General features: G+C 40.2%; 1 protein-coding gene across 2 annotated transcripts in view; it reads right to left on the reverse strand.

The window, feature by feature from the left end:
- Nucleotides 1-27,390, reverse strand: part of RBMS3 (RNA binding motif single stranded interacting protein 3) — an 860,525-nt gene that overhangs the window by 407,562 nt on the left and 425,573 nt on the right. For both annotated transcript variants that reach the window (XM_063125041.1, XM_063125049.1), the window contains one exon: nucleotides 7,411-7,580. In XM_063125041.1, the coding sequence (XP_062981111.1) occupies nucleotides 7,411-7,580 (170 nt within the window). The remainder of the gene's footprint in view (nucleotides 1-7,410; nucleotides 7,581-27,390) is intronic.

A 27,390-nucleotide genomic window follows, 5' to 3' on the forward strand; every position in this document is an offset into this window, starting at 1 on the left:
GTTGGACTACTACTTCCATCATCCCTAGCCAGCATGTCCAACTCTCACTTTCCAAAAGGGGTAGATAGATGCCTTTGGTCCATAACTGAGAAAATCCAAATAATAGAGGGGACAATATGATTGTTGATAACAGCATTTAATCAGACTGCTATTTGATACGTTTATGAAAACACAAAGGTACATGTGACATATAGGGAATATAGATAATATCCTCCACCTGAAAAAGCTCAGCATATTTTAGCTGAAAATTCTTCAAAGGCAATTTTTCAGCCTCAAAAGTATACAAGAAAGAATGATCTTCCAGCAACATTTTTCTTATTTACTTGGTTACCATTCAGTTCATGATGACTTGTTTTCTTATAGTTATATTTGTAGTGTTTGACAGATTACTGTGACAAGGTTACCCTTAAATTGATCAAAGGTTTGATGGTGTTGATCCATTTGTCAAAAATGTCTGGCATTGTGTGTAATGGACTCAGCAGTTTGAGTGTCACTAGCTTTCCAGCTGGCTATTTTCTATTCTGGTGTGCAATACACATTAAAAAAAGAAGAAGAAGCATACAATTGAGATGTAAAAGTGTCAGGAGGCTTAGATAACAACGGAACTTATCAAACATGAAATCCTGCTTTCTTCCACTCTTCAGAGTCACATCAATTAAAGCCAATTAAAACTGTACTAACTGTGATTCCAAAGTGTGACCTCTATAATGAAAGAGCCTTGGAAATACTATTTTTGTTGACAAAAAAAATTAATTAGCTGGGAACTTTTTCCTATATTCCTTTGCAGAGGACCTACCAGTCGATGTTACATACTGTCTCTCTTTACATTTGCTGGCTTTAATAACTGAGCTGTGATTCTCCCCATAGCCAAGACTGTATCACCTTCAGAGCTCAGTGACAAGAAGGTGGTCATAAGATGCTTCCCGAACTTGCCTGACATGTTCCGCCCACTGCTCTCTCTCTCCCTTACAAAGCTCTGGATCTCATCAAGTAGAAAGGCTTGTGAGTGGGTACAAAGAATGCAGCAACATAAGGAAAAAGGGAGAAAGCTATGGGAGAAATGTCTACTTTCACACATTCAACTTTAAAAGATACTGCTCCAAAAGCAGCCGGTAACAGTTTCTTTAAAATCATATTTCCAACAGCTTGGTTACATAACCAAGCCACATAGGGGCCAGCCCCTACAAGGAAATTCATTAAAGCCCCCCCACACATGGGGATCACAAAGTCAACCACACAGTATAAACGGTATAAGAGGGACCTGCAACAAAATATTGCAGGGTATCCTCGCCTCCTAAGAATAGTGTGTCCTCCAACTGTTGGTCAACATTCTATGGCCACTGAGCATACTCAGTTCTTATTGGGCTGTTTTTCAGGCTGGGGGTGAGGGAGTGTTTATGAAACACTCCCCCCTTAAATGTTTACTCCTGTACTTTTGCAAACCTTGGGGCTCCCCCAAGCATGCTGATAATGCTCTTTTGTTTCTATTTATTAAATGTTTAAATTAAGTTTATTTATTAAATTTATATACCACCCCACAGCCGAAGCTCTCTGGGCAGTTTACAAAAGTTAAAAAACAGTGGACATTAAAAAGTATACAAAATTTAAAACCTCCAAAAAATATAAAACAACAGTATCCATTTTAAACAACAACAGTTCTGGGGTCCATTAAAAAACAAACAAACTTAGCATATGTTGTTAAATGCTGTTAAACACCTGGGAGAAGAGAAAGGTCTTGACCTGGCGCCGAAAAGATAACAATGTTGGCGCCAGGCGAGCCTCATCGGGGAGATCATTCCATAATTGGGGGGCCACCACTGAAAAGGACCTCTCCCTTGCTGCCATCCTCAGAGCTTCCCTCGGAGTAGGTACTCGGAGGAGGACCTTAGATGTTGAGAGCAGTGTACGGGTAGGTTCATGTTGGGAGAGGTGTTCCATCAGGTATTGTGGTCCCAAGCCGTGTAAGGCTTTATAGATTAAAACCAGCACCTTGAATTGGGCTAGGAAACGTATAGACAGTATACCTCAGTAGTCTTTTATTGGCTACACAGCACTCAACACCTGAGTATGGTATCAAAGGAGTGATATTGTGCCACAAAGCATACAAAATGTAAATATATGGGTGTATGTACAAGTGCCTACTTCATCCTGAAATCATCATTATGGCTGTACTTCTATGCACACTTACCTGGGAATAAATCCCATTAAGCTTTTTGAGACTTAATTCTGAGAACACAGGACTAGGACAGAACGTCATATAAAATGATGGAAATGGGTGTTTAAAGATTGCAACGACAACTCACAAGTTACAGTGATGTTCACTGAGGGCCACATGTACTCCACACATGTGGGCTTCAAGTTACGCTAATTATGTACTATTATACACTACCTTTCTGGAATACCACTAAGGTAAAGACAAAAATAAACAAAAGCATGTTTTTCTAGACTCTCAAATGTTAAAGTGTCAGCTGGTATAAATTAGACTATGGCTATTTGTGTTTTTACACCTGTTGTGGATTAGACCGTATAATCTACACTGAAATTCTCTGTGATGGTCACAAGTGAAAAGGCTAAGAAAGCCTCATGTTGGGGCATATCACAGAACTTGAAGGCTAAAAGAGACCAGAAGAACATTAGGTTTAAACTCATAGCATGGGCCTCCTGAGATCAACTCCCTATATCCATGAACTAACACATAGCACTGTTGGTCACAATTTGCTCTAATCAGCTGGTAGCCATCTTTCCCCTCCCCACAATGCCCCTCCAAACAAGGCAGTCAGAGAAAAACAAAATGGCAGTCACCAGCCAACTAGAGTTGTGATAAGCTCTAGTGTTTCCCACTCTGAAAATTGCATGCACCAAAAATGTGAAAATGGGGAGGTGGTTTCGCCTCGACCTCCCACCAAAATTGGAGTTTCAAATTGTCAAAAGTTCTGCCTGGCCTTAGTCACCATCAGAGAGTGTGAGCCCACATGTTAGAGCACAGCAAGCCAAGCCAAGCCATATATTGTAAAGAAAGGTAAGCTGTGGTGCAGCATAGTGATTAAGAGTATTGGATTAGCACAAGGGGGACTCAGATTCAAATCCCTACTGAGGCATTAAGCTCACTGGGTGCCCTTAGCCAGTCACTATGTTGTTGTGACGATAAAATAAGGGGTGGGGAGGAAAGAAGACTGTGCTCTGCCTTGAACTTCTTAGTCGCATTTCTAACATAAGTCTTTATTGGGAGGGGGATTGTTGCTCTTTTCCAAATGGTAGGTGTTGGCATGCTGAGTACACTGAATAATTGCAACTGTTTCCTGACCCCAGTTTTTGTAAACCGCCCAGAGAGCTCCAGCTATGGGGTGGTATATAAAGGTAACAAAATAAAATGAATAAATAAATAAATATGATGATCAACCAAGTGCTCTAATGATGTGCTGGATACAAAAAGGTAGCTTCCAGCAAGGATTGTATACCCTTAAGAACATAAGAAGCGCCCTGATGCTGGATCAGTCCAAGGGTCCATCTAGTGCAGCACTCTGTCCACACAGTGGCCCACCAGCTGTCAACCAGGGACCCACAAGCAGGACACAGTGCAACAGCACCCTCCCACACGTATTCCCCAGCAATTGATACATATAGTCTTACCACCTCTGATAGTGGAGGTGCACTTATACTTAAAGAAAAGCTTCTAGAAGACTCTGAAGTTATTGCCTGGTAGTCTGGGGCAAGTGGCAGGCTGAGCAGGTAAGCTCACCCGTATGGTCCCTATGCCTGAGGGATACTACATGGCCACCAGTGAGGGAGGAAGCAGCAGCCAGGCACCTCTCCATCTTGCCTGGGTCCAGCTCCAGCTGAGAGCCCCCTCCCTCCTGCTACCAACTGTCTCTGCAGAGGCCACCAGTGAGGGAGGAAGCAGCAGCCAGGCACCTCTCCATCTTGCCTGGGTCCAGCTCCAGCTGAGAGCCCCCTCCCTCCTGCTACCAACTGTCTCTGCAGAGGCCACCAGTGAGGGAGGAAGCAGCAGCCAGGCACCTCTCCACCGTGCCTGGGTCCAGCTCCAGCTCAGAGCCCCCTCCCTCCTGCTGTCAACTGTAACTGCTGAACTTTCCAACTAAGATTGTAGTGCCTGAATTTGCTTTCCTTTCCCCCCTCCTCCTCCCTCCCAATCCCCTTTCGTTTTGTGTCATGTCTTTTAGATTGTAAGCCTGTGGGCAGGGACTGTCAAGAAATACTTTTGTAAGCCGCCGTGAGAGCCTTTTTTGGCTGAAGGGCGGCATAAAAATCCTTAAATAAATAAAAAAATACTTCAAAGTTCCAATGTAACAACAACAACAACATACATATGCACTTAGAGAGTTTTACGTAGGATGCGATTTCCAAACACAGGAAACAGGCTCTCCTTAGATGATTTGTGACGAAAATTAAACCACAGTATTTACATGAGGGATAAACATCTTATAGTAAAAAAAAATCCAGAGTTTCTGGTAGTTGATATCAATTTGGTTTTTTTTTTAAAAAAAATGGAAGGATAAATGTCAGAATAGAAGGTACATTCGCCCTATTTGGACATACACTCTCACGCAATTACAACCCTGTGAGGCTGAAAAGCAGGGCTCACTGCCCCTGCCTTTTATGTATCAGGGTGGCTAGGTTTCCTACTTCACAAAAGACAGTTCTCTCTTTTAGAAAATGGGCTCCCTCTATTTGATGAGGACTCGTTTAAAGTCAATGAACCACAAAGACAGAAAGCACCAGGGGCCTTGAAGCTGCCCATCAACAGGGAACATCTGGACAACAAAATGAGCAGACACACAGGCCACCTCATTTGTCTATGGTGAGAGGCCTTATATTTCTGTTGAAATAACAGCTGCAATTTCTATGTCTGCACCTACAGATCTACATTTGCATATGCAAATGTTGTGCAAACTTTGGGTGACACATTTCCTCTTTTTGGGTGATATGTAAGTGGCCACCCTCTGTGGCATTCCATCATGTGGCCCCACCACCTTACACGCTTTGAACTGGGAAGGTCTGGAGCTGGGAGGCTGCTCTGTGCATGTAAGCTACCCACAGGATTCTAAATCGCACAGGGAACCTACAGGCCCAGGGCAGTCTCCCAGCTTCTGACCTCCGCCCTCCATTGGGTTGAAGGTGGTGGGGCCAGGCAATGGGAATGAACTGCCTGCTCACCTCCTCATGAGAATGAACTCCGAAGTGAAGCTACTGAAGACAAAGGAAGAGGAAGCAGAAGAAGTGAGTTCTACCACCTCCCCCCTCCTTCATATCTATAATATGTATGGTTATGTATATCTGTATGCTTGTGCATCGTATGGGTTTGAACTGTTATTGTACAAGGCAGCTTTTACGATGGGAGGAAAGAGAAAGATCAGCTTCCCAGCAGGTAATCCCCACACCGGCCTAGGAAAAGCAGTAGCTAAGGAAAGCTGAAGGAAGGGGCCACAGAAACCACCAGATTAAAAACAAAACCCTCAGGATTTGCAAGGAATAGGCCCAAGAAGAGGCATTCATCCATGTAACAGGAGGGCAGTGAAATGGCAGGACTAATCCAAAGAGGAACTGTGGAAACACATCACAGAGCCTAACGCAATACATAGTTCCATGCTGTTGACAGAAGGAGTGGGTGTGGGGAGACATAAACATGCCGGACAATAGCTGTAATGTAATGATTATGGACTTCCATAGGGTTTGTCAAATTTTTAATGTAAATAGAACTAAAACAAAGAAACAAGAGGTTCTGTGATCATAACCTGAAGTGAGGCATACACATTTCTATTCATAAAAGAACAGCTGTTTATAGATGTCTATAGTCCTTTACGACTCTCCATTTCCAATGCTTAGTTGTAGTTGAGTAGGAGATGCTGGCTAGCAAGAATATAGCATGTCCAGCATTTGAGGACAGATAGTGGGCATGTGCTAAGAGTTATGGCTGTCTGGTGCATGTTTTGGGATGCACATCTCTACATAACATTGTACAGGTTTTCCACAGCAAACACCATTCCAACACTGGTATTCACAAAGGGCCAAAACAGACATTACTTTAAATCTGTGTCTGGAAGCTACATCTTTTTCTTTCTCCATCATTTTTTTCTCTAGATTAGGCACAGGCTACTTGATTCGGATCAGGATACTAGCATTGGAGATAGTGGTAAGGGACATTTAAAGACCTGAATTGGTCCCCCTGTACCTACTCTAGAGGTAGAACAAAAATGTAGGGTGACCATATAGTAAGAAGGACAGTTAAAGCTGCAGGAGCCATGCCCTAGCGATACTAGAGTGGCCAGATACAAAACAGGGCAGGGCTCCTGCAGCTTTAACTGTTGTGACAAAGAGGGACTTTCACCAGGTGATGCATGCATACAAATGACACCTGCTGAAATACCCATTTCTATACAACTGTTAAAGATACAGGGTCACCCTAAAAATGAAGAAAAGATGCAGCTGCTAAATGCAGATTTAGAGTATTGTTTGTTTTGGTCGTAAGGACACAATCCTATGCATGCTGGCTGGGGAATGTTGGGAGTTGTACGACTTTTTTTTTTGTCTGAACATATATAGGATTGTGCCCTAATATAAAGTAGTTTTAACACTTGCTCTGTTTGGGAAACTGGCAGGGGAAGAGGGAGAGAGGTCAATGTTAGAGCAGATAGCAGCAAACACAAATATAATCCCAAGAAACCTTGATGTTATTATTATTATTAGTAGTAATAGTAGTAGAGTATTTCTATATCACCTTTTAATCAGAGATTCTCAAGGCTGATCTGCCAGTAGGTTTCTCAAAATATCTCTAGAAATCATCAGTCTTTAGTTGCATGAATTGTTCCATATTCTGTATTATAACGTTAAATTCAGAGAGCGAGATGCAGAAACAAGGCCCTGATATATTCCACTCCCTCAGTTTTATTCAAAATGAGGAGATTATTCCGAAAACTAATTACGATCCCAAATGACAATTTGGCAGTGCTAAGGTCTTCAAGGGGGCCATTCGATCTCGGCTAAAAAGTTACTGCCACCATAAGAGTGCGGGGACTCCTGTTTGTTGTCTCCCTATCACCTATTCTCTTTTCCACCACAGCAAGTTGCCCTAGCAACCACTAATGCATCCCCCACCTGGGATCAAGCAGCAGCCTTTCCTTCATTCTCACCAAAGACTCTGCAGGTCAAATTATGCTTCTTCCCAGCATGGGTTGTCAGGAAGATTTTTATCACACTTGAGCTAAAGATGCAAGTTATCCTTTATCGGGCGTTAGCCACTGACAGGCATACCCCGCACCTAACTACTTCATTTGCACATAAATAAACCTGCCTGTGTGAGGTTAGGAGCTGTTTAGGACAATTTGTCCTTGCCAGTGTGACACTCAAGCGCATGCATTTCCAGTTGGAAGGAGAACAAATCACTTTACTTACGGCTGACACAGCTTGATAAGGTCCTGGTCAGTGGTGCCCGGAGGAAGGCCTCGGATGTACAGGTTGGTTTTACTCAACTGTTCGCCACTGCTGTTGTTGCTGCTGTTGTTGCTACTGTTAGTGCTGGGACTGGGAGGAGCCATGGGATGGGGAGCTGGTGCATAGGAATGCTGAAAACAAGAAAGATGGTTATTGGAAAAAATACCGCCAGGGGCTTTATAGGCAACAGACTGTTTTCCGAAGCAACGATATGTATGCGATGGCAGCTCTGAAGCTACCCAAGCCTTCGTTGAGGGGCAATCAAGTGAAAGCAGTTTCCCCCTTGAAGCGGAAATAATTGCAATTATACATTATAGGAAGCGCAGTGTCACTCTCTCAAGGGAAGTTTTCAGCATTGAACTGTGACGGGCGAATGCTTTTACAAGAAAATAAAGACAAGTGACACGTATATCATTAAATTGATTGTAAGCCGCCTTGAACGTTGCAGCATTCAACAGAGAGGCAGGATAGAAATACTTCAGATCAATGCATCAAAACAACATTGCAAGTTTCCACTCAAGCCACCAAATACTACACTTGGAGCAAGGGGATGTAATGCCAACATAGCTAGTAAGAGAAATCTGTGTGTCAGAGGTGGGCCAAAGGTCTGTAAGGGGAGGGGACCACAGTGGTGGAGCACTTCTTTTGGATGCAGAAGATCAAGTCCTGGCACCTCCAGTTAAAGAAGCCAGGTAGCACATAATGGGACAGGCCATCTTCCTGAGAACTAGGAGAACCACTGACAGTCAAAGCAGACAATCCTAGGCTAGAAGACAAATAGTCTGAACTGGCAAGGGACAGCTTCGTATTTTTCTATAATTGGCAGCCTAAATATGGATTTCTGTCCCTCCGCCTCTCAGTGTGAAGGGCACTAAGAATTTATCCACATTCTGTCTGTTATCCAGGCTATGACATTTATTTATTTATTTATTTATTTATTCCATTTCTATACCGCCCAATAGCCGGAGCTCTCTGGGCGGTTCATACAAGGAAAAGAGAATTCAACAACACACATTCTATGATGAGGCACATTTATTGTCTGGACAAGCTATCACAACAAACCTGTACCATTGTTTCCCAGAGTAACAATCAGATGTGTTATTAGGAAATAATCCCAGGACATGGGAGTGCTATGAGTCAGAAACTGCTATGAATATCATTTTTTCCTTTTCCCCATCTCTATTTTCCTCATCTCATGTCTAATTGAATCGTAAGCATGCAAGCATAACCTTGTTAATTTTAAATATGGATGGGTTGTGCCCAATGGTACTGTCATGAGAAAAAGTACAAGCGATGGTGTTGCTCCACTAGCAGTTGTTCAAGCGCTAGCAAAACTAGCACAACTTAGTGGAAACAATGCCTAACCTAATGAAGTGGTTACGAGTTGTACAACACTTTGCGAAACTATGAGTGAAACAGTTTGTGGAATGACTAGAAAAGCAGTCTCAGGAATGATTAGTGCAACAGCCTGTGTAATGGAATGTGCAACAGCTTGCCAGCAGAATCAAACTACTGGATTTCACACCTGCACAAGGATGAAAATGGGGTTTCTGCAAGTGGTGGAAGCTTTGTATTAGAAGAATAACACCATTGCATACAACCCAATAGTTTAGACATTTCAGAAGTAAAACAACTAGTTGCTGATAATGATGGTATTCTTCAGGTTTTGAGATATTTCAGTGGGGATTGTAGGAGAGTCAAAAGAGCAACAGTATACAGTTATGACTGAGATGCAATGAATCATACCTGTGGAGCATCACAGTATTGACCCATTTAAAGATTTAAAACAATGCAAGTACTGTTTGAAGTTGTTTTAGCCATTGCATTGTAATTACAAAAAAGCTATAGATATGCTTAATTATCTTGTTAACAGTAGGGACACTTTTCAATTATTTCTATTAATCAAGTCACACACATACAAAATTCTTTTTTTTTCACAGTATCCCAGTGATTTTTACACATAGTTTTAAGCAAGGCAAATTAGAACTTGTTCCCTGAGGAGGACTTTGGATAAAAGACCTTGGGATGGCATTAATAACGGAGAAACACATGTTCAAAAGATCTCCCATCTCCACCTCACTCATTCACCCTGTATCATTGACAAACACACCTAAGTTACCCATATGACTTCTCTATGTCTTCCATGTGGGGCAGAGAGCAACTTCCAGGGCACGAAAGTCCACGATCACCCTGTACCTAGCAATGTCAAGGCAACAGTTACAAAAATGAACTGAGGAATTACAGCTCTCTTATAGGGACGCTGGAGAAATTTGTGATGGACTAAAATGTATTCGGATTTCTAAAAATAATAACAATAATAATTATATTACCTTTCGTCCCTTATTTCACTTCATCGCCCTGCTCATGCCCTCACTCCAATAACACCATGTCTCTTACCTGCCCAAGAGTTTCCACATCTCTCGCTCGTCTTCGCCCATTCTCGCTCGTTGCCCCCTATGCCTGGTATTCTCTTCCAGTGCATTTGCGGACCACGACATCAATTTCTGTTTTTAAATCTCGCTTGAAAACATTTCTTTTCTCAAAAGCTTTTTAACCATAGTGTGGTCATACTAGGCTATATTTAGTTTTAATGTCCCTGCCCCTATTGTTTTTTCCCTTCCCTCCCCGTCTGTTACAGTGATTTTAGATTGTAAGCCATATGGCAGATTGTCTTGTTTTGTTTTATTCTGTACAGCGCCATGAAAATTGATGGCGCTTTATAAATAAATATTATTATTATTATTATTATTATTATTAATAATAATAATAATAATAATAATAATAATAATATACCACCCCATAGCCGAGGCCTGTGGAACCCACTGTGGACTGGCCTCCGCAGGCTGTGTGAGTCCACAGACCTTCAGATTTATTTATTTTTACTTTCCCAAAATTTACACATATTAATTAGCAGTAAAATAAACAAAGTTCTCCTGAGACATATTCCATAATGGAAAATATATGCAGGAAAAAGTTGAATGAAACGGGGGACAATGCACTAAATGTTATGTACTAACATAAAGTATGGGAATTGTTGCAAACTTTCTTATGGAATTATTTATGTATATTTCCACATAATGGGGTGGGGGGGAATTGAATCCTTCTGTGAAAGGACGCCATAACAAATGACACTGCACAATCCACAAAACACACACAGTATGGATTTCACAAAATACAGACATCCCTACTCTCTTGCAAGGATGACAAGTTGGATAATTATTGTAAGTTCATTTATCTGACATTCACAAGCAAGAGTTTGTGAAACCAGAGCCAACAGAGTAGCTGCGACCCCCCAAAAAATGTATTGTGTTTTTTTAGCCCAATTTTTCTTTTTTAAATCCATAATAAAAATGTTTGAGTTATTTTTGCATACCGATGGAATTATTGGTTTTGAATGCATTAGCCATGCATGCAATTCATCAAAGGAAATGTTCTCCTTACAGTAACATTTTCCCCCTCATTGGGAAGCAAGGAGGATTATCAAAACCTTGGAGTGGTCTGAGTTTTGTAAGAAAGGAAATAATAAAACGACCTATTTCCATCTAAAGGTCATTGCATACAATACCAATTTGTCCATGCGAGCAATGCCGAGATTAATGAATGCATACTAACATGAATAAATTACAGAGGTTGTAACTTGGCAAGAACATTGCACTCTATCATGGCCATTTATTTACTGGTGCAGTGACCGATGGAACTGGCCCTTAAGAGACCCTAGAGTGATGTATAATGCCCTAAACAACTTGGAACCAGGTCATCTGGAAGACCACCTTTTTTCTGTATAGACCCACTAAATCACTAAGATCTTCAGAGGAAGCCATGTTGGTTGCCACAACCTATTGATTGTCATCTAGCAGAGGCACGAAAATGAGTTCTCTCTGTGGTGGCATCTACCTTTTGGAATGCTCTCCCCACTATTGTGTGGGAGGCACCAACAGTTATGTACTTTTTGGGACCTATTAAAATGATTTTTTTTTCTTAGGCATTTCCAAATCACTAAAAGTTGGATCTTATTGGATTGAATTTTAAGAGTTTTTGGTGTTTCATTTGTATTTATTGTGCTGTTTCTTCTGTTTTATTTATATACCACTTTGAGATTTTGGATTGTAAGCCTATGAATATTTTAAGTAAATAATAAATAAAATATTCAACAACTGTTAGTCCATTATTTCTATAAACCATAGAGATTCTTGGTAATGTTGGAAACTCTACAGCAGGGTTGAGCAACTTGTGGCCCTGCAGATGTTGTTGGACTCCAACTCCCATCAGCTCCAGACTAAATAGCTAATGACATTTTGCGTTCAAGAACATCTGGAGGCCATATGCTGCCCACTCATGATCTAAAGCAATGCATGGAAATATGTAACTTGTACGTGATCACTATGATTCAACATACCTATTCTAAAGGCAGTAATACAAGCATTGAATACCATTCTGAATATACGCCTTCTAAAAGGATTGAAACATGCTTTAATAAAAAAAAATTCCCCCAAAATCAAGACAGATTAAGTATTTAATTCTCGGACTTGACCATTCAAAAAGGTTAAATAAAGATGAACTGTTTTGCAGATTATTCCAAGTAATGCATTAATTCAGTTCACCTAGCTAATGGGATTTGTTTTCATCTTTGAAAAAAAATATATGAATGAAACATTTTAAATAATGGGTATGGGGGATGAGGAAAAACATACTGTTGGATTTCTGTCTGCTTACAAACATCCATTGGAATGATATGGTGGTCCAGAGCAAGCTATTCTGTTCGAGCGCTCTGCATTAAATGAACTGGCCAATGGGCAGAAATAAGACATTTCAGTTTTCCTTCTCCAATAACTAACAACCTATCAATGCTGAAATCAAGCCAGTTTTGTTGCAAAAAACCCCACAAAAAACCCACCTGTTCTGATACAAGGCTAAAGCTGCTCTGCTTTCCAAATGTATTTCAATGCACCTTTTATTTAATCAAACTTTGAACCAAACTTAAATCTGCTGCTGATTTAAAACGTGTGTGTGTGTGTGTGTGTGTGTGTGTGTGTGTGTGTGTGTGTGTGTGTGTGTGTTAACAAAGACCACAGTTCTAAGTTTTTGTTTTCATTTACAACAGAAATGGAAATTTCACCTCTGGGTGAAAATCTCAGCCCCCATATAAGAAGATGTAGATTTTGCATTTTATAAGCAGCTTTGTTTGTTTGTTTTTGGCAGATGTGTATTAATTTCGGGGGGGGGGGCTTTGTAGGTGCTGCAGGACTACTCTTCTGCTGAACTGCCCAATATACTACTACTACTACTACTACTGTCCTTCTCCTTCTCCTCCTCCTCCTTCTCTTTGTCTATGAGATAGTCATGTGCAAAAGGTCTGTGAGTTGTCCTTCAAGGATTCTCCTGATAATAAACTAAAAACACTCCATAACGCAAGAATAATCCGACAGAAAGCTCTGGCGTGGGCTGGTCCATGAAGTCACGAAGAGTCGGAAGCAACTGAACAAATAAACAACAACAAACACATTTCTTCCTCTTCCTCTTCCTCTTCCTCCTCCTCCTCTTTGTCTATGAAATAGTCATGTGCAAAAGGTCTGTGAGTTGTCCGTCAAGGATTCTCCTCATAATAAACTAAAAACACTCCATAACGCAAGAATAATCCTTGTTCGGTCCAATATGCCTCTTCTATTTCTTGCCCAATCACTTCTGGTTTAGGGTATGGGGTTTATTGAATGAGGGAATCTAAGAAGATCACATGTTGATTCTCTTTGTGTAGAACAACACCCTAAGAACTTTTAGTGGAGAAGTTATGATATTCCGCTCCACCTTCAAAAAGGTAAGTGTACTCTCTATAGTGCATAGAGATACCTGGGAATCAAGAGATCATATTCTGGTACTATTGGTTTGGAAGGAAGAGCTTGTAAACTTCATTAACAAAGTTGACTTTATTCTAACAATTCTCAGGATAATGAAACTGACTGGTTTTCAGCATTTACAAGCATCTTGTGTTACCTCTAAATATTGCTATAAAACAAGCATTTGAGGAGGGGAAAATAGAAAAAACTCCCTTTTTGTGCTATGAGTTATTTTTCTCTGGGAAAAGTCTATTTGAAAGGATGTACTCTTCATGCAATCTACTGCATTCCAAAGGCCAGTCATTTGCTTTGTATAGCTAACTTTCAAAGAGAGGTTCTCCAGCAGACAGGACTTCACAAGATCCAGGTAAGTGTCTTTCATACTAGAACCACAGAAATTCACCCACTGACAAATAAATGGAGAACTACTCAGGTTTGCCACTAAGAAACTGATCAAATGAAACATACAGTCTTTTACTTGCCGGGACTGCTGGCTTTCACTGATAAGCATGAAAAGCACATTGCCCAGCTGGACACTGCCTGATGACTTACACTGTATAAATAATTAGTTTTAGTGAACTTCACTAATGATAAAGATGTTTTATACAGGGCTTCCATCAAAACATATGATTTACTTGAGAATAAACAGCCCCATATTCTAATATGTTCTTTAGAGTTCAGTGACCGTCAGGATGGCCATCAACATGATGTGAACATTGAACTTCTTCTACCCTTTGGATTGAAGGATGACATTAATAACAAACAAGAAAGAGCTATTATCTCAAATGCATTAGCTTCACTGAACAGAATTGTTCTTTTTTCTGCAGCAGTAGCAAGACGTCTCATGGTTTCAACTATTCTCTTAGCAAGCTCTCCTAACTTGGGAGGGGGGTGTTATTTGGGCATCATCCTCATGGTGAAGTATAGCTCATCTCACCAAAATGACTCGAAAACTTAGAGATAGATAATGCCAAAGGCCAATAGACAAACAGACCAGCCAGATGATGCCTCTAGCTTTGAAAATGATTGTCCGTAGAGAGAGGACATGTTAGCAGAGGCAGCTGAATAAGGCAGTTTGAGTCCAGAAAATTAAAGGCTTGGCAAACTTTACTGTGTCAGACAAAACTGTAATAATAAAACTGGTATGAATACAGTACAGGAAATGTCCCAGAGTTAAACATCAGAGCAAACTAGGCAAGCATTCCAACATAATGTAACCACTACTACTGAAGAACATACTGAACATGCTAGTCTTTTTATATACATGCAAACAGGCTAAAAGGAAAATTTACTTGAGTTCACCTTGTTGGTAGGCAAGTCCCCCTTCTGACCCATTTGCACTGAAGGCTCTCTGTATTCAGAGTTGTTATTACCGTATTTCTTCAACTGTAAGATGCCATCGATTGTAAGATGCACACTAATTTCAGTACCACCAACAGAAAAAAAACCTAAGACACACCCGCGATTGTAAGACGCACCCCATTTTTAGAGATGTTTATATGGGGAAAAAAGTGTGTCTTAGAGTCGAAGAATTAGGGTAACTAGCTCTAGACCCTGAGCGACCCCTGTCTCAGAGACTACTGTTTCAAGAAAAGAAAGAACCCTTATCTTGCACCATAATTTGATGTGATCCCCTGCCATTGCTAATCCAACAAGACAGTGACCAGGACCACACACATTATCTGGAAAAGAATAATTGTGACAACATTTTCTCTTCTACCAACAGTTTAGGCATCTTCTATGCATTTCTAATATTGTGTCTGCTGCAAAATTGTCATGAGAGAAAACAATGAATTGGGCAATAAATAGTAATTTGTAACAAACTGAATCTCAAACAAGGTATCGTATAGCTTAATGGGGCATGGGGGAAAATGCTTCTGAGATTATTCCATTGCTTATACAAATAATGAAGTTGTTTCAGTTCATTGAAATAGCCTTTAAAATACTTCAAAATACAAAGTTCCAGGAAATTTATATACAGCAAACCACCAGCAAACCACCTTCCTGTCTGTTTATAAAACGATCACCCTGAAGAACTCTGAACCATGATTCTATCCATGTACATCCCCAGAACAAATTCATAGAGATATGCCATATATTTTCTGAACCCCTTACCAACCTTTTTTTTAGTCTACAAGAACATGAAATAGAGTGGATGTCATTTCCAATTAGCACTGGTATCTCAAATTCAAAGACGCTAAACCTGGAGTGAGCCGTAAAGCAAACACAAATGAGTTTTAGCTGCTTGATGTTTTTATACTTTTCAAAAATGGATGCAGAAGAGGTCAGTCCAAGGGCTAGCTGTGTTGCCTTCTCTTGAGCAAGCTGTATTTGCCGTTTATGAGATGTACTCATGTAGCAAACATAATGTGTGAGCCAGGAGCTTATGGTTATTGTCAGTGGCAACTGCCATCATGTTGCAGGCTGGGAACAGTTCTTCTGAAATCATGAGATTTGCAGCAGCCAATATTCATGAACCTTTTGGCTCACATGCTATTTTTGCTCACTCTGTCAGCCACTTTGCCTTTGGAAGAAATAGTAACATCTGAGGCAACCCCCATGTTCAATGAAATTAAAAGCAAAAAAAATCACCTTCCTAGATGGAGCTCTTAAATTAACACTACCAAAACCAAATGCAAGGCTCCTACTGGATATTGTACACACAATTATATATTTATGAGCAAAAGATTATGCCAAAGGGAACATTTGAAAACAACACACTTTTATCCTTATGCAGCCCATTTCCAAAGACCCCTAATCAAATTTTTATACTTCGCCATACTATAGTAATCTACATAAGGAAAAAAGATACTAGAGCTAAGATTATCTGATTATGTTTTCAAAATTCAAACCAGCAATCACACAGAAGTGCAACATATACATCTAACATTAATTGCATGAATGATGACTAACAAATTAGGGAGCAAGGTAGGGCCCAAGGATTGCCAAAAAAAACAAAACAAAAAAACCCCCAAAGGCAAATAGGTAGAAAAGATGGAAGGTCTCTCCATCTTAGAGCCCAAGGATGACACAATAGAAAAACCAGATTATGTTTGACATGGAAAATCTATCCAATGCCTTCTCAACCATTGCAATGTTTTATTTCATCCCTTTGTTTCCCATAATATTACTGGACTAGCAAGACTACAGATTTATGCATTGAAGCAATTCTCATGCAAGAAGGAAGAAATGCCATTCAAGCTGGAGCTTGGAGTAAGAACTGAGTAGCAACATATATACTATCTTGAACACGTGATTAATTTTCATATGTTTGCTGGAATATTCTCTTCCTCTTGAAACATCTCATTCATATATGTCACAAAGACACAAAGCTGTAGTGGGCTAAATTTTATTTCTTTAGTTGATCAACTTTGATTCCTAAGTCCAAAGCAATACCTCTCAGGAGTGGACTGTAGGGTTTTATGAAGAACGGAAGGCAATGATCAGGTATCCAACCCCTTACATAGGAGACAACGCACTATATCACATAAGCCTCCTACTTATGATATCTTATCGAAATTGAATACTAAAATGTAAAATGTGTTCACATAAATATTTCTGGCTTGCAATTGAGTGCAGGTCCTTGAGCTAGAAAGCAGCACAAGCAAGAAGACACAATTAGAAACCTCCCTATGTCTGGGATCCCTGCTTTATCTGTGTTTCTGATCATGCAAATGGCCATGCTCATGTTCAAGTGAATGTGAACAGAAGCCTACTGCAAATCTCCTCATTCAACACAGCGGGGTTGGGGACACTGGAAGTACAGCCGGTGAACACAAGAGTGTTTGGGCAGGGCTGGCACACAATACCATAGCACATTGACCTATGCCTCTTACTCAGGAACATATACCCTATTCCAACATAATGATTCAATAGAGTGCACCAACAGCAAAAGAAAGAATAGTTTGAACATACATCCGGATGAACAGATTCTAGTATGAACATTGATTAAGTTACCACTACAAGTAACTCACCAAACTATGTCCTGAATAGGGCAATAAACTTTCAGCATCTCCGATTTGGTCAACAGAGAACATGTGTTACTTGACCATCATTGGCTACTGAAAACAGGTGACATCAGATGAACATTAGCAGTGAAGTACAATTCCTCTCCAAGATTGTCTCTGACATAGCCCTTGATCTTTAAGTGTCAGAGAGATTCAAATGTCTCCTTACAGTTCAGTATACTTATACTTTACAAGGCTGGGAAAAATCTACCCTCCTTCATATAACTCATCTTCCTCCTCCGGAATTGTGTCCCCCACCCCCATCTTGGAACATAAATGGGTCTTTTCAACTTCAACTACAAATCTGAAATAAAATCCAGCTACCTCAATGTTAATGAAAGTTTATTGCCAATTTCAGTTGGAAGTGGATCACGTTCCTTATTGTTTCTAGCCACCAAATATCCTTATATTTCAAAGGTAACCTACTGCATCACACTTGAGTATTCTTCTGCAGCTGCAACTCTTACTTCTTTCACCATATCTGATTTTTAGTAGGGGTTTTTGTTTTTTGTTTTCAAAAAGTATTTTAAAATTAATCAAACAGGAAATAGAGTCATATAGAGTCACAGTGCTATTTTTTTTTAAAAAAATGGTTTCCATCTCCATAGTTTCATTACTGCAATTACACAGTATATTTATTACTTATAATAAAGCAATAAGAACAACAACAACAACATTTCTTTTCATCCCATCCCCTGCTCTCATAACATAATGGTTCATTTAATGCAAACATAGTTCATTGCCCACTGCCAAATGCTTTACATAATAGTCACTTAGTAAAAACATAATAAGCCTGCAATCCCATATACTTGGAAGCAGAAATGGGAAAATGAGCTATTTTCGAGATCACCAGAATACTTCTAACATCGTCTTGCCACTTATCTTGTGCCCAATTTCTACATGTGCGAAACCCACATGTAGGACATGAGTGCAATAGCATCCTCTTGCTCATGTTTTCCACCCACAGGTATACTATTTCTGATATTGGAGCTAATACATAGCCATCATGGCTAGAAGCCATTGATAGCCGCATCCTCCATGAATTGCCTATCCGCCATGCCCTGGCACATGGGCGTGCGGGGGCCATTGCGGGTGGGGCAAAGAAACCCAGTGTGGGGGCAAGCCATTGGCTCGTCCCCAGTTGAGCCTCTTGAAGGGGGAGGAGGCAGCGCAAGGATATAAAGTGCTTTGCTTCTCCCAGCACCCTCTTTGGCGCGAGTCTCCCTCCCTCCCTCCCTTGTAGGCAGTGTGGCTCCGCTGGTTGCCTGTTTGCGGGCCAAGTAGGAATTTTTTGCTCATATCCTAAGTTGGCTATGAGTTTTTTCGCCTACTTCACACTGTGAGACAATGGGGGAGTAATAATTAGGTTAATCTGGCGTTACTGGTCACAATTTTGATTTGGCGAATATCTGCGGGCATCGTGGGCGAGCATAGGAATGGTGAGCATTCTTTGGCACCGTTAGTGGTGAGGGGTAATGCCGGAGGCTCACAGCTGGGAGCCTTGTGGCAACAGCTGGTGAGATAGGGCTTACCTCTGAGGCCAACCTTTCTCACTCACCCGGAGTTTTGTAACACAGGGGGAGTGACACCAGAAGGCCTACCAACCCCATTATGGGGAAGCCAGAGGGGTGGTGGAATACAGGCCACACCTCTATGGCTACGAATGACTCGCCCGATCCCTTTAAGGCCAGATGGATGGCCAAGATAGGATGCCCACTTAGGCCTCCACCTCTGCAGAATTCTAAATAAAAGTGGCCCTTATTTAAATCCATTTTCTGTGTGTCATCTCTTTATTTACGCACTCCACTCACACAATTTCTATCATATTAATTATACCAATGAATTATACTATCAGTTCTATTATATTTAAATAAAATAGTAATACAACATTTAGATAATAATATGGAACCGCTCAGAGAGCTTTGGCTATTGGGCGGTATAGAAATGCAATAAATAAATAAACAAACAGAAGCATGTAGGAAATCAAGTATAAAAAATAGCCATGTGCCCTTTCAAGTCAGCATACAGCTGCACATCTTCATATTGTTATATTGATTCTTTTGTTTCTGCTCCTTCTCTATTTTCTCTTTTGGTCATTATTCAAAGTACCATATCAAATAACATAATAATATTAGCAAATTATCTTAACAGTATAAGCAAGGTGTATATATTTAGTGCAGTGCTAACCAATATAACCAGTATAATCTGTGTTTACATCCGGTGAAATTTATAAAATTACATTTTAATATAGTTATATGCATTCATTTAGATAAATAACTTTTAAAGTATTGGCAGCTCTTTTGTCCTTACATATAGTCTCCCCTGAAAGATTCTGAATCTATGTCCATTGGAACAAGAGCAATAACATGTTAAAGTGATCTTGCTTACAGGGTTGTTTGGCGGGAAGGTACTGGGGAAAGGCTATACCCTTAAAACAGTCTACTCAGAAGTAAACCCCTTTGTGTTCAATGGGGCTTATGCAAAGGTAAGGATGTATAATAATTTCATTTTTGCTTGCAAAACATGCAAGCATGCACCGTTCGAAACGTCAAACGGAAGCATGAGTATGTTACCGCCAAAAATATTCACAAATCGTCAAAAACACATTAACATTTATCTCGTTACTGAGTCCTAGCTCAATTTGTGCAAATTTTCTAATTTGTGCAAATTTCCTCAGTAGACTGAATCAGCCCCACTTTGGTCTATGGAATAAATGTGTGAAAATTAGGAAATTTGGGCAAATTGGGGTACATTTGCACAAATCTCCCATTCAATCTCTGCTCCATTTGGACAGGTTTCCTGTTTGGGAACGGTTTCTCCTTATAAGAGTGAGACTCAAATCTCCTGGAATAATCAGTTCTCTTTCTATCTGCTGAGTTACTCTTCCTGGTGCATAGAAAAAGTGTTTTTTTGCCTGGAACCACAAGAGCCCAAGTGATGTGCAGCTGACTCCACTTACAGGCAAGACAGATACTAATGATTCCACAAGTATCTCAGCAGTGATAATGGGGAAGAAAGGATTCATATTGGCAGGGTTGAATACCAACATGTGCAAAGATCTAGCAGTGGAGTGAATGCAATGAGAAGGAGAGAGATCACATTATTACCAAAGGCGAATCTTGCACTTCAAATATGAAAAAGATTTAGATACTTTACACAGGACCTTTTCATACTATAAAATTAGCTTTAAGGGAGATAGCTAGGAATGATCCGATGCCAGAACCCAATTACCAGCGACAGATGTTGAGAACAAAGCACTCTGTCAAAGCCAGACTCACAATTCACACAACAATTCCACTAAGGTTTCATGCTGGAGTCATAGCCAGAAATGAGATATGTCAAGAACCTTAGGTTTATAACAGATGGAACTAGAGACAAAGACAAAGGCAAAGTTTCTGGAAAGCAAATAAAAGGATGAAACGCAGACAAAAAAGTAGACCAGACTATGTTTTGACGAGGAATCCCAAGACAGTGCAACTATATAAGGAGGAGTGCAGAGTTGACGTTTGATCATTAGTTGAACGTTCATAAAAACTAGTTATGTAGCAGAAACAGAAGTTGTTTGTCCATTAGTGGCCTTAGAGAGTTACTAACTCTCTAAGGCCACTTATGGACAAACTACTTCCCACCTGGAAGTGGGCACATTTGGCCAGATCAAAAGAACTCCCATTCCCAATGCTCAGGGTCTCTCTTGCTGTTGAGATATTGCCACCAAAGAACAGGAAGAATTAGGATTTTCCTCCACATCTGAAACATTGAAACAATTTCACAGGAAGCAAAGAGAATGTCATTAAAAGTAGAATAAAAAAAAGTAGGCTTCCACACATCCCTATCTGAGATCCACAGCCAGCATTAATGCAATTGTTAATTGTGGGTGCTGTCATATGCTTCACCACTCACTGGTCAAGTGGGTGATATTGCTAAAATCTGGAACTTAAGATCCTACTAAAGCCTTAGCTAGACCTACCTCATAGTCCGCAAAGGAGGAGGGAAGATCTCGCATTGTGATTAACACGAGATCCCTACTCTGTTTACACGTGAGGTACAACGACCTCAGGAGGAGAGGTGTCGTGCCTGTCATTTTTTTTAAAGAGGAAAGTGCGCATGAATGCTCGTGCGCTAAAGGTAAGTTTTTTAAATTTTAATTACTTTTCCCTCTCCCCCACCCCACCCTACCCCTGGTGGGCACAGCTCCTGGCTCCATGCGAGAAATTGCGCAGAGCCAGGTCAAACTGCAGCAATGGGCCACACGTTCCGCGGTCTTGGGCTCAGCCCAGGACCACGGAAAAAGCGGGCCCAAAGGGGAGGACGAGATCCCAGGGCAAGGAAGGGGTCATCCCTCCCTGATCCCGGGGCAAGGGAGGGGTCATCCCTCCCTGATCCCGGGATCCCTTGTGCGTCTGTGTTTCATCTAAAGTAAAATTTGGTGCAAAACTTCGAGGTTTGTTGGAGAGAAGTAAGAAATACCCCAGGAATGGCAAAAAAAGCAAAAATAGTTTGTCATGGGCATTCCACTTATCTCTAGGGAGAACAGAGCTATCTTTTGGTTGCCTCAGATGCTGCTCCAAAAAGTTGGAGTAGCCTTTGTTTATTTATTGGATGCAGACGATTTCAGGAACATGGTTGAGGAAGTCCTTTGCCCCAAACGTTGGAAACTTATTGCTGGCTGGAGTAGACAGTACTGGTCTAGATGAACTGATGAACTAATTCAGTATAAAGCAGCATTGCATGCTCTGATTAGCAAATGAATATCTGCTAAGATTGTTCTACAGCAGTGCTACAGGAGGACAGGATATGCTTTTAGGATGCTTTTAGGATGCTTTTAGGATGTTTTTTAACAGTGTATACTATGTTTTTAATTAGTATTTTATGTATTTTATGCTTGCTGTTGTTCCCCGCCTCAATCCAATCGGAGAGGCGGGTAAGAAATAATAATAATAATAATAATAAATAATAATAATAATAATAATAATAATAATAATAATAATATCCAGATATAGCACTAGGACAAACCAGAATCATCTGTACCTCCAACCCTGTGAGGTAGGACACACAACAAGGTATTGCTCAGAGGTAGCTGCCACCACACATGTTTTAATATCTCATTTCCTGGAAACATGATAATCCTGGCTTATGCACTTACTGAGAAAGATAGACCCATTTTCCAGAGCTTCCTTTAGACTTTAGGTACATATATTTCTACCAAGCAGTTCAGCACATGAATGAAGCCAAGGTTCAAGTAGGCCAGAAAATTAAATTAACTCCAACTTCCAATTTAATATATTTATTAAAGAACCAAGCAGAGAGAGAAGTTCAAAAATAGTCAATTGCTTTAAAATAAAATGAACATAAAAATTAGCTATCCAAAGAATCTCTTTGCTCTCCAGGTGAAAATAAAGAAAGATCTGAGTGGCCAATATATTTCAATTCGGTTGGGCAATTCCCAGAGAGTAAATTTCAAAGTGACCAATCAATAGTCTAGGAGGACCTGGCCATGCATTCTCTAGCTGATTTCTCGAAGAATGTGTCATGGTGTGGGGATGTCTCTACGTGTTTGGGCTTGCCCTTTTGTTTGGCATTTCTTAAAGCAGGGGAAGTTCGATTTGTCACAACCATCCTTCACATTTTACTCATCACTTCCTTATCAGTCTGGATGAGCTAACAAAATCCAACACAGTCAAACAAACAAAAAAGATGGTAAAACTTAACTGACCCTGATATTCAGTTTTACATTAATAGTAGAGAGTTTTGCGACCTCTTAAAAACTCCTAACTTTATTACGGCATATGTTTTTGTGAATTAGACCATATCCTTGACACATAATCGCCACAATAATATTTGTTTCTTTGTTTAATAATTGCTGCAATACACAGCTACCCCTCTCCAATTAGTAAAACATTAACAATAAGAAATTCTGATCACTAAATATTTGGCACATATATTAAAAGCAATACGAACCATAAACTATAAATAATTAGCTGAATGTGTGATGGAAGATTCTGAAAAAATGGGGGGGTTGCTATCTCTCTCTCTCTCTCTCTCTCTCTCTCTCTCTCTCTCTCTCTCTCTCTCTCTCTCTCTCTCTCTATATATATATATATATATTTAAAAAGTCCCTATTATCTGTAATTGGCAAATGATAGTCCCTGACATCAGATGATAGTACATATTTAAAAGCAGTGGAAAAAATAATACTTTTTAGTCTCATTTGGTGCTTTGAGAAGTTTACCTTCTAAGTTTCTTTATATTAAACCATCAATACCCACCTTACTTTTCTTGAGACAAAACCCATTTCCCACCTACCCAAATGCATGACAACCTCCTTTGCTGTTATCATTCTATTAACAAGCATTTTACACTGATAATTTCCATTAATGTGGGAAAAAGTCATCCTCTTAGCATTCACTTCAAAACTGTCCTCAGTGCAGTGATTCATAACAGAAATTAATAGCTATCATTTTAGCAGCAACAGTTCAGCCGCAGTTAACTCACAACATGTTTTTCCTGTGTTTGGATACAAATATCATGTGATGTGGAGTTTTCATCACTACTTGGTTCCTCCTTCCTTTGTATTTTCAACAGACATAAACACACTACCTATAAATGGAAGGAACAATTTCCACAAATGACTTTATTACTTCCTAAGTGGAAATCAGCAAACATCCTGCATCCACTCTTAAGTTCTGGCTGTGATTTTTTTTTATTATTATATAAACTGAATCAATTCTTTTTGTTATAGCTAATAAATGGTAACCAACATGTCGAAACTTTTAATTTTCTTCTTTTGTCCTACAACTCTATATCTTTTAATTCAATTAATGTTTCTTCAATTTGGCCATCTTTGCAACTTTCTCCAATTGTGTATGTGCATTTTTGTATGAGTATGTGTGCGCATGCACATGTGGTGTGTGTGTGCGTGTGTGTATATATATGGGATGGGAGAACTAGGGATATTTGAGCTCACTGAAATTCTCTGACCTTCAATTTTAAGCTCAGCTCTTGTTGTGACCTGCTGTTGCTGTTTTCAGTTCATTCCAATCGAAAATGTGTTCATTTCAAACAAAAAAGTGCACATTTTTCAGAAGTGTGCAGTCCACCCCCCATTGATTAAACTAGGAAAAGCTGGATTTTAAAAATGGTGCGTTTTAAGTATTATGCATTTCGTAATGTCTGTATTTTTTAGTCTTTGCATTTTTAAAAGTGTACATTTTACAGGCACAAACATAAGTTTGGGAATCTGTGAGTATTTCAGGAGAGCATGCACTCGCGTTCATGCTAGTCATCATGAATGGGGCATTGAGTGATTTGTAAACTACAAGTAAATCACATCAGCTTGATTGGGAAGGAACCATGTGCAGATCCACACTCCCTCACCCAGGTTGGGAAATTTACATGGAAACTTGTTTCCAAGTGCTAATGCCACCAAGTTGGATCATATGTGCTTTTCTGGTTCACCAAGGAGACTATCAATGGATGGATGGATGAATAATTCCCTCTTAACATTACGTAGGAAACCAAAGTAGAAGTGTGGCAAGTATGATTATTTTCCCTATTCCTTTGATTCTCTCTTAAAAAGGATAGTAGCAAAAGTTGTGCGTGGGAATACAAGTAAAGCTAGGTATTAACCATCTTCTGGATATTTAAGCTAGCCATTCCTGAGAACAGCATTTTATATCCCACAAACTTCTTACCCACACCAGATCATCACTAGAGTTGAGGGGGAAAATAAGTGATTTCCCCATCATTGGGGAAATCATGTTCCCCTCTCCCTGTGCCGAATGTGGCCTTAAATGCTCTCTTAATCCAAGAGGGCCTTTAAGACCACAATTCACAGGAGGGGGGAGGCAACACATGCTTTCCTGGGCCTCCAGAAAGTGCACAATTCCCCTGGCATGCTAATGGCGTGCAGGGGGAATTAAGCACTTTCCAGAAAGTTCGCATCACTGTGAGCTCAGCCCAGCTGGCTCCCGGAACAGGGCCAGCAGAGAATCACTCAGCAAACTCGCAGGGCAGGTGCCCCACGAGTTCTGCATTCCCTAATTATACCCATGGCTTCTTGTCACGTCCAAACCCAGCAGGGCAACTTCATTGTGGGTTGTCAGAAACAGCTACAGAGACTCCTGACAAGAGCAGGGAAAAACGCTACCGCTCTCATGGACTTGCTAATACTGTCGCCATCCTCCCTCATCCCTTCCCAGTGCCTTCTACCCCATGCACCTAAAACTCAAGAAGAAAGGACACCAGAGAGTATCCTAAATGCGGTCACTTTTTTTTCAGTCCTGTGCAAGTGTGCACAAGTTAACGTCCGCTGCTAGGAAAAAATGTAAAAGAAATCCCCTCAGGTTTACTGCTCTGCCTTGATATTTGTGCAATTCCCCCCGCCCCTGTTTTACTGCTTTCAAATGGCATTTCTGTATGTTTAACGATGCCTCTGACTAGCAACATAGACCAGTGGAGGGAAACAACGAGCATGAAGTGGGGGGCGGGGAGTCAGAAGTGGCTGGCAGCTGCAGGAGAGAAGGAACTTTAGGGGTGGGTGTTCGTACTTCAGTAGAATGTGAAGCAGCCTTTAAAGCAGCCTTTGGCAAGGCAAGTGCCAAAGTAGAGGATGAAATGACAAAGACAGTGACAAGAGGGGGATATCAGTATACAAGAGGGGGGTGAAATCTGTAAATGTATTACTGTATTCATAAGGGCTCAGAAAATTAATTCCATATGCTGATGTGATGCAGGGCGGAGTGTCTCTCAGGAGCCAAACCCCCATCACACCAATTGCCAAAAGGGTGATGATGTAGGGAATGAAAAAATGAAGAGTTCTGCTGCAAAGGTGCCTAGGATACATTCCGGGAGCCGGTAGGAGGACTGAGGACTGAGGGAGTGAAACAAACCATGGCAAGCCACAAATCATCTGTCGAGTTAGCAAGTTAGCAAGCAATCCCTGGAGGCTTTTTCTCAGGGAGGCTTAGTGTGACATGCGAACCACACTATTATTATTATTATTATTATTATTATTATTATTATTATTATTATTATTATTATTATTATTTATTTATATAGCACCATCAATGTACATGGTGCTGTACAGATAACACAGTAAAAAGCAAGACCCTGCCGCATAGGCTTATTATTATTATTATTATTATTATTATTACTACTATTATTATTATATTTATTTATTTACATAGCACCATCAATGTACATGGTGCTGTACAGAGTAAAATACACTTGAACTGTACAACTAAGATTACAGTCATTCTAAACATAAATTTCCACATGGTCATAGAATAGTAGAGTTGGAAGGGGCCTATAAGTCCATTGAGTCCAACCCCCTGCCCAATGCAGGAGGGTCTGCTAAATCTGTGCCATGTTGAAGGGGCTTTTGTCTAAGATACTCTTGTTTGTTGCAAAGGAATGCAGAAAGAAAGAAAAAGTTAGGAATTTACTATTGCATTATTTACTTGTAAAAACAGTTCATCAGCCATCCAAGACAGAGTTCATTCATTGCAAAAATCCACAAAGTTTGCCAGAAATCAACAATACTGATATTGTAGTCTTCCCAGACACTGAAGGAAATGCACACATAATTAGCTTCTAATTATTCTGATGTGTGAACATATGTATGGAAGGCAGACCAGGAGAGCACAACTGTAACAATTTTGTAATAAGTAGCTAGCAAAATCCTGAAATATTTGGATTGGGCTAGTCATATGGTGGCCATATGAACTACTCTACTGAGGACAGTCTGCTATTTGAAAGGCTGTCCAATCCAAGTCTGAATTAAAGTTAAAGGAAGAGAAGAGGCTTTGAAGTTGCCTATTAACACTTAGACTGAGTAACTGAGATCACCTGGTCATCATCGTCCACACTATGGTGAGGTGCACTGTACTTCTGCTTAAGTTACAGTAATTATTTCTAAATTTGCATCTATGCATATAAATTAGCAAGTGCAAATTTGATGCAAATTTGGATTCTCTTTCCTCCTCTATTTTGGTTACATGTAAGTGGGTAGTCCAGCTAATACCTGCAAGTGAAAGAAAAGATCCCACTGGGTATTTGGATTAACTAGTGCCACTGAAGTTGCTTGATCTCTCTAAAATCCAACA

Source organism: Elgaria multicarinata, chromosome 1 (assembly GCF_023053635.1).
Source record: "Elgaria multicarinata webbii isolate HBS135686 ecotype San Diego chromosome 1, rElgMul1.1.pri, whole genome shotgun sequence".
Classification (NCBI taxonomy): Eukaryota; Metazoa; Chordata; class Lepidosauria; order Squamata; family Anguidae; genus Elgaria; species Elgaria multicarinata.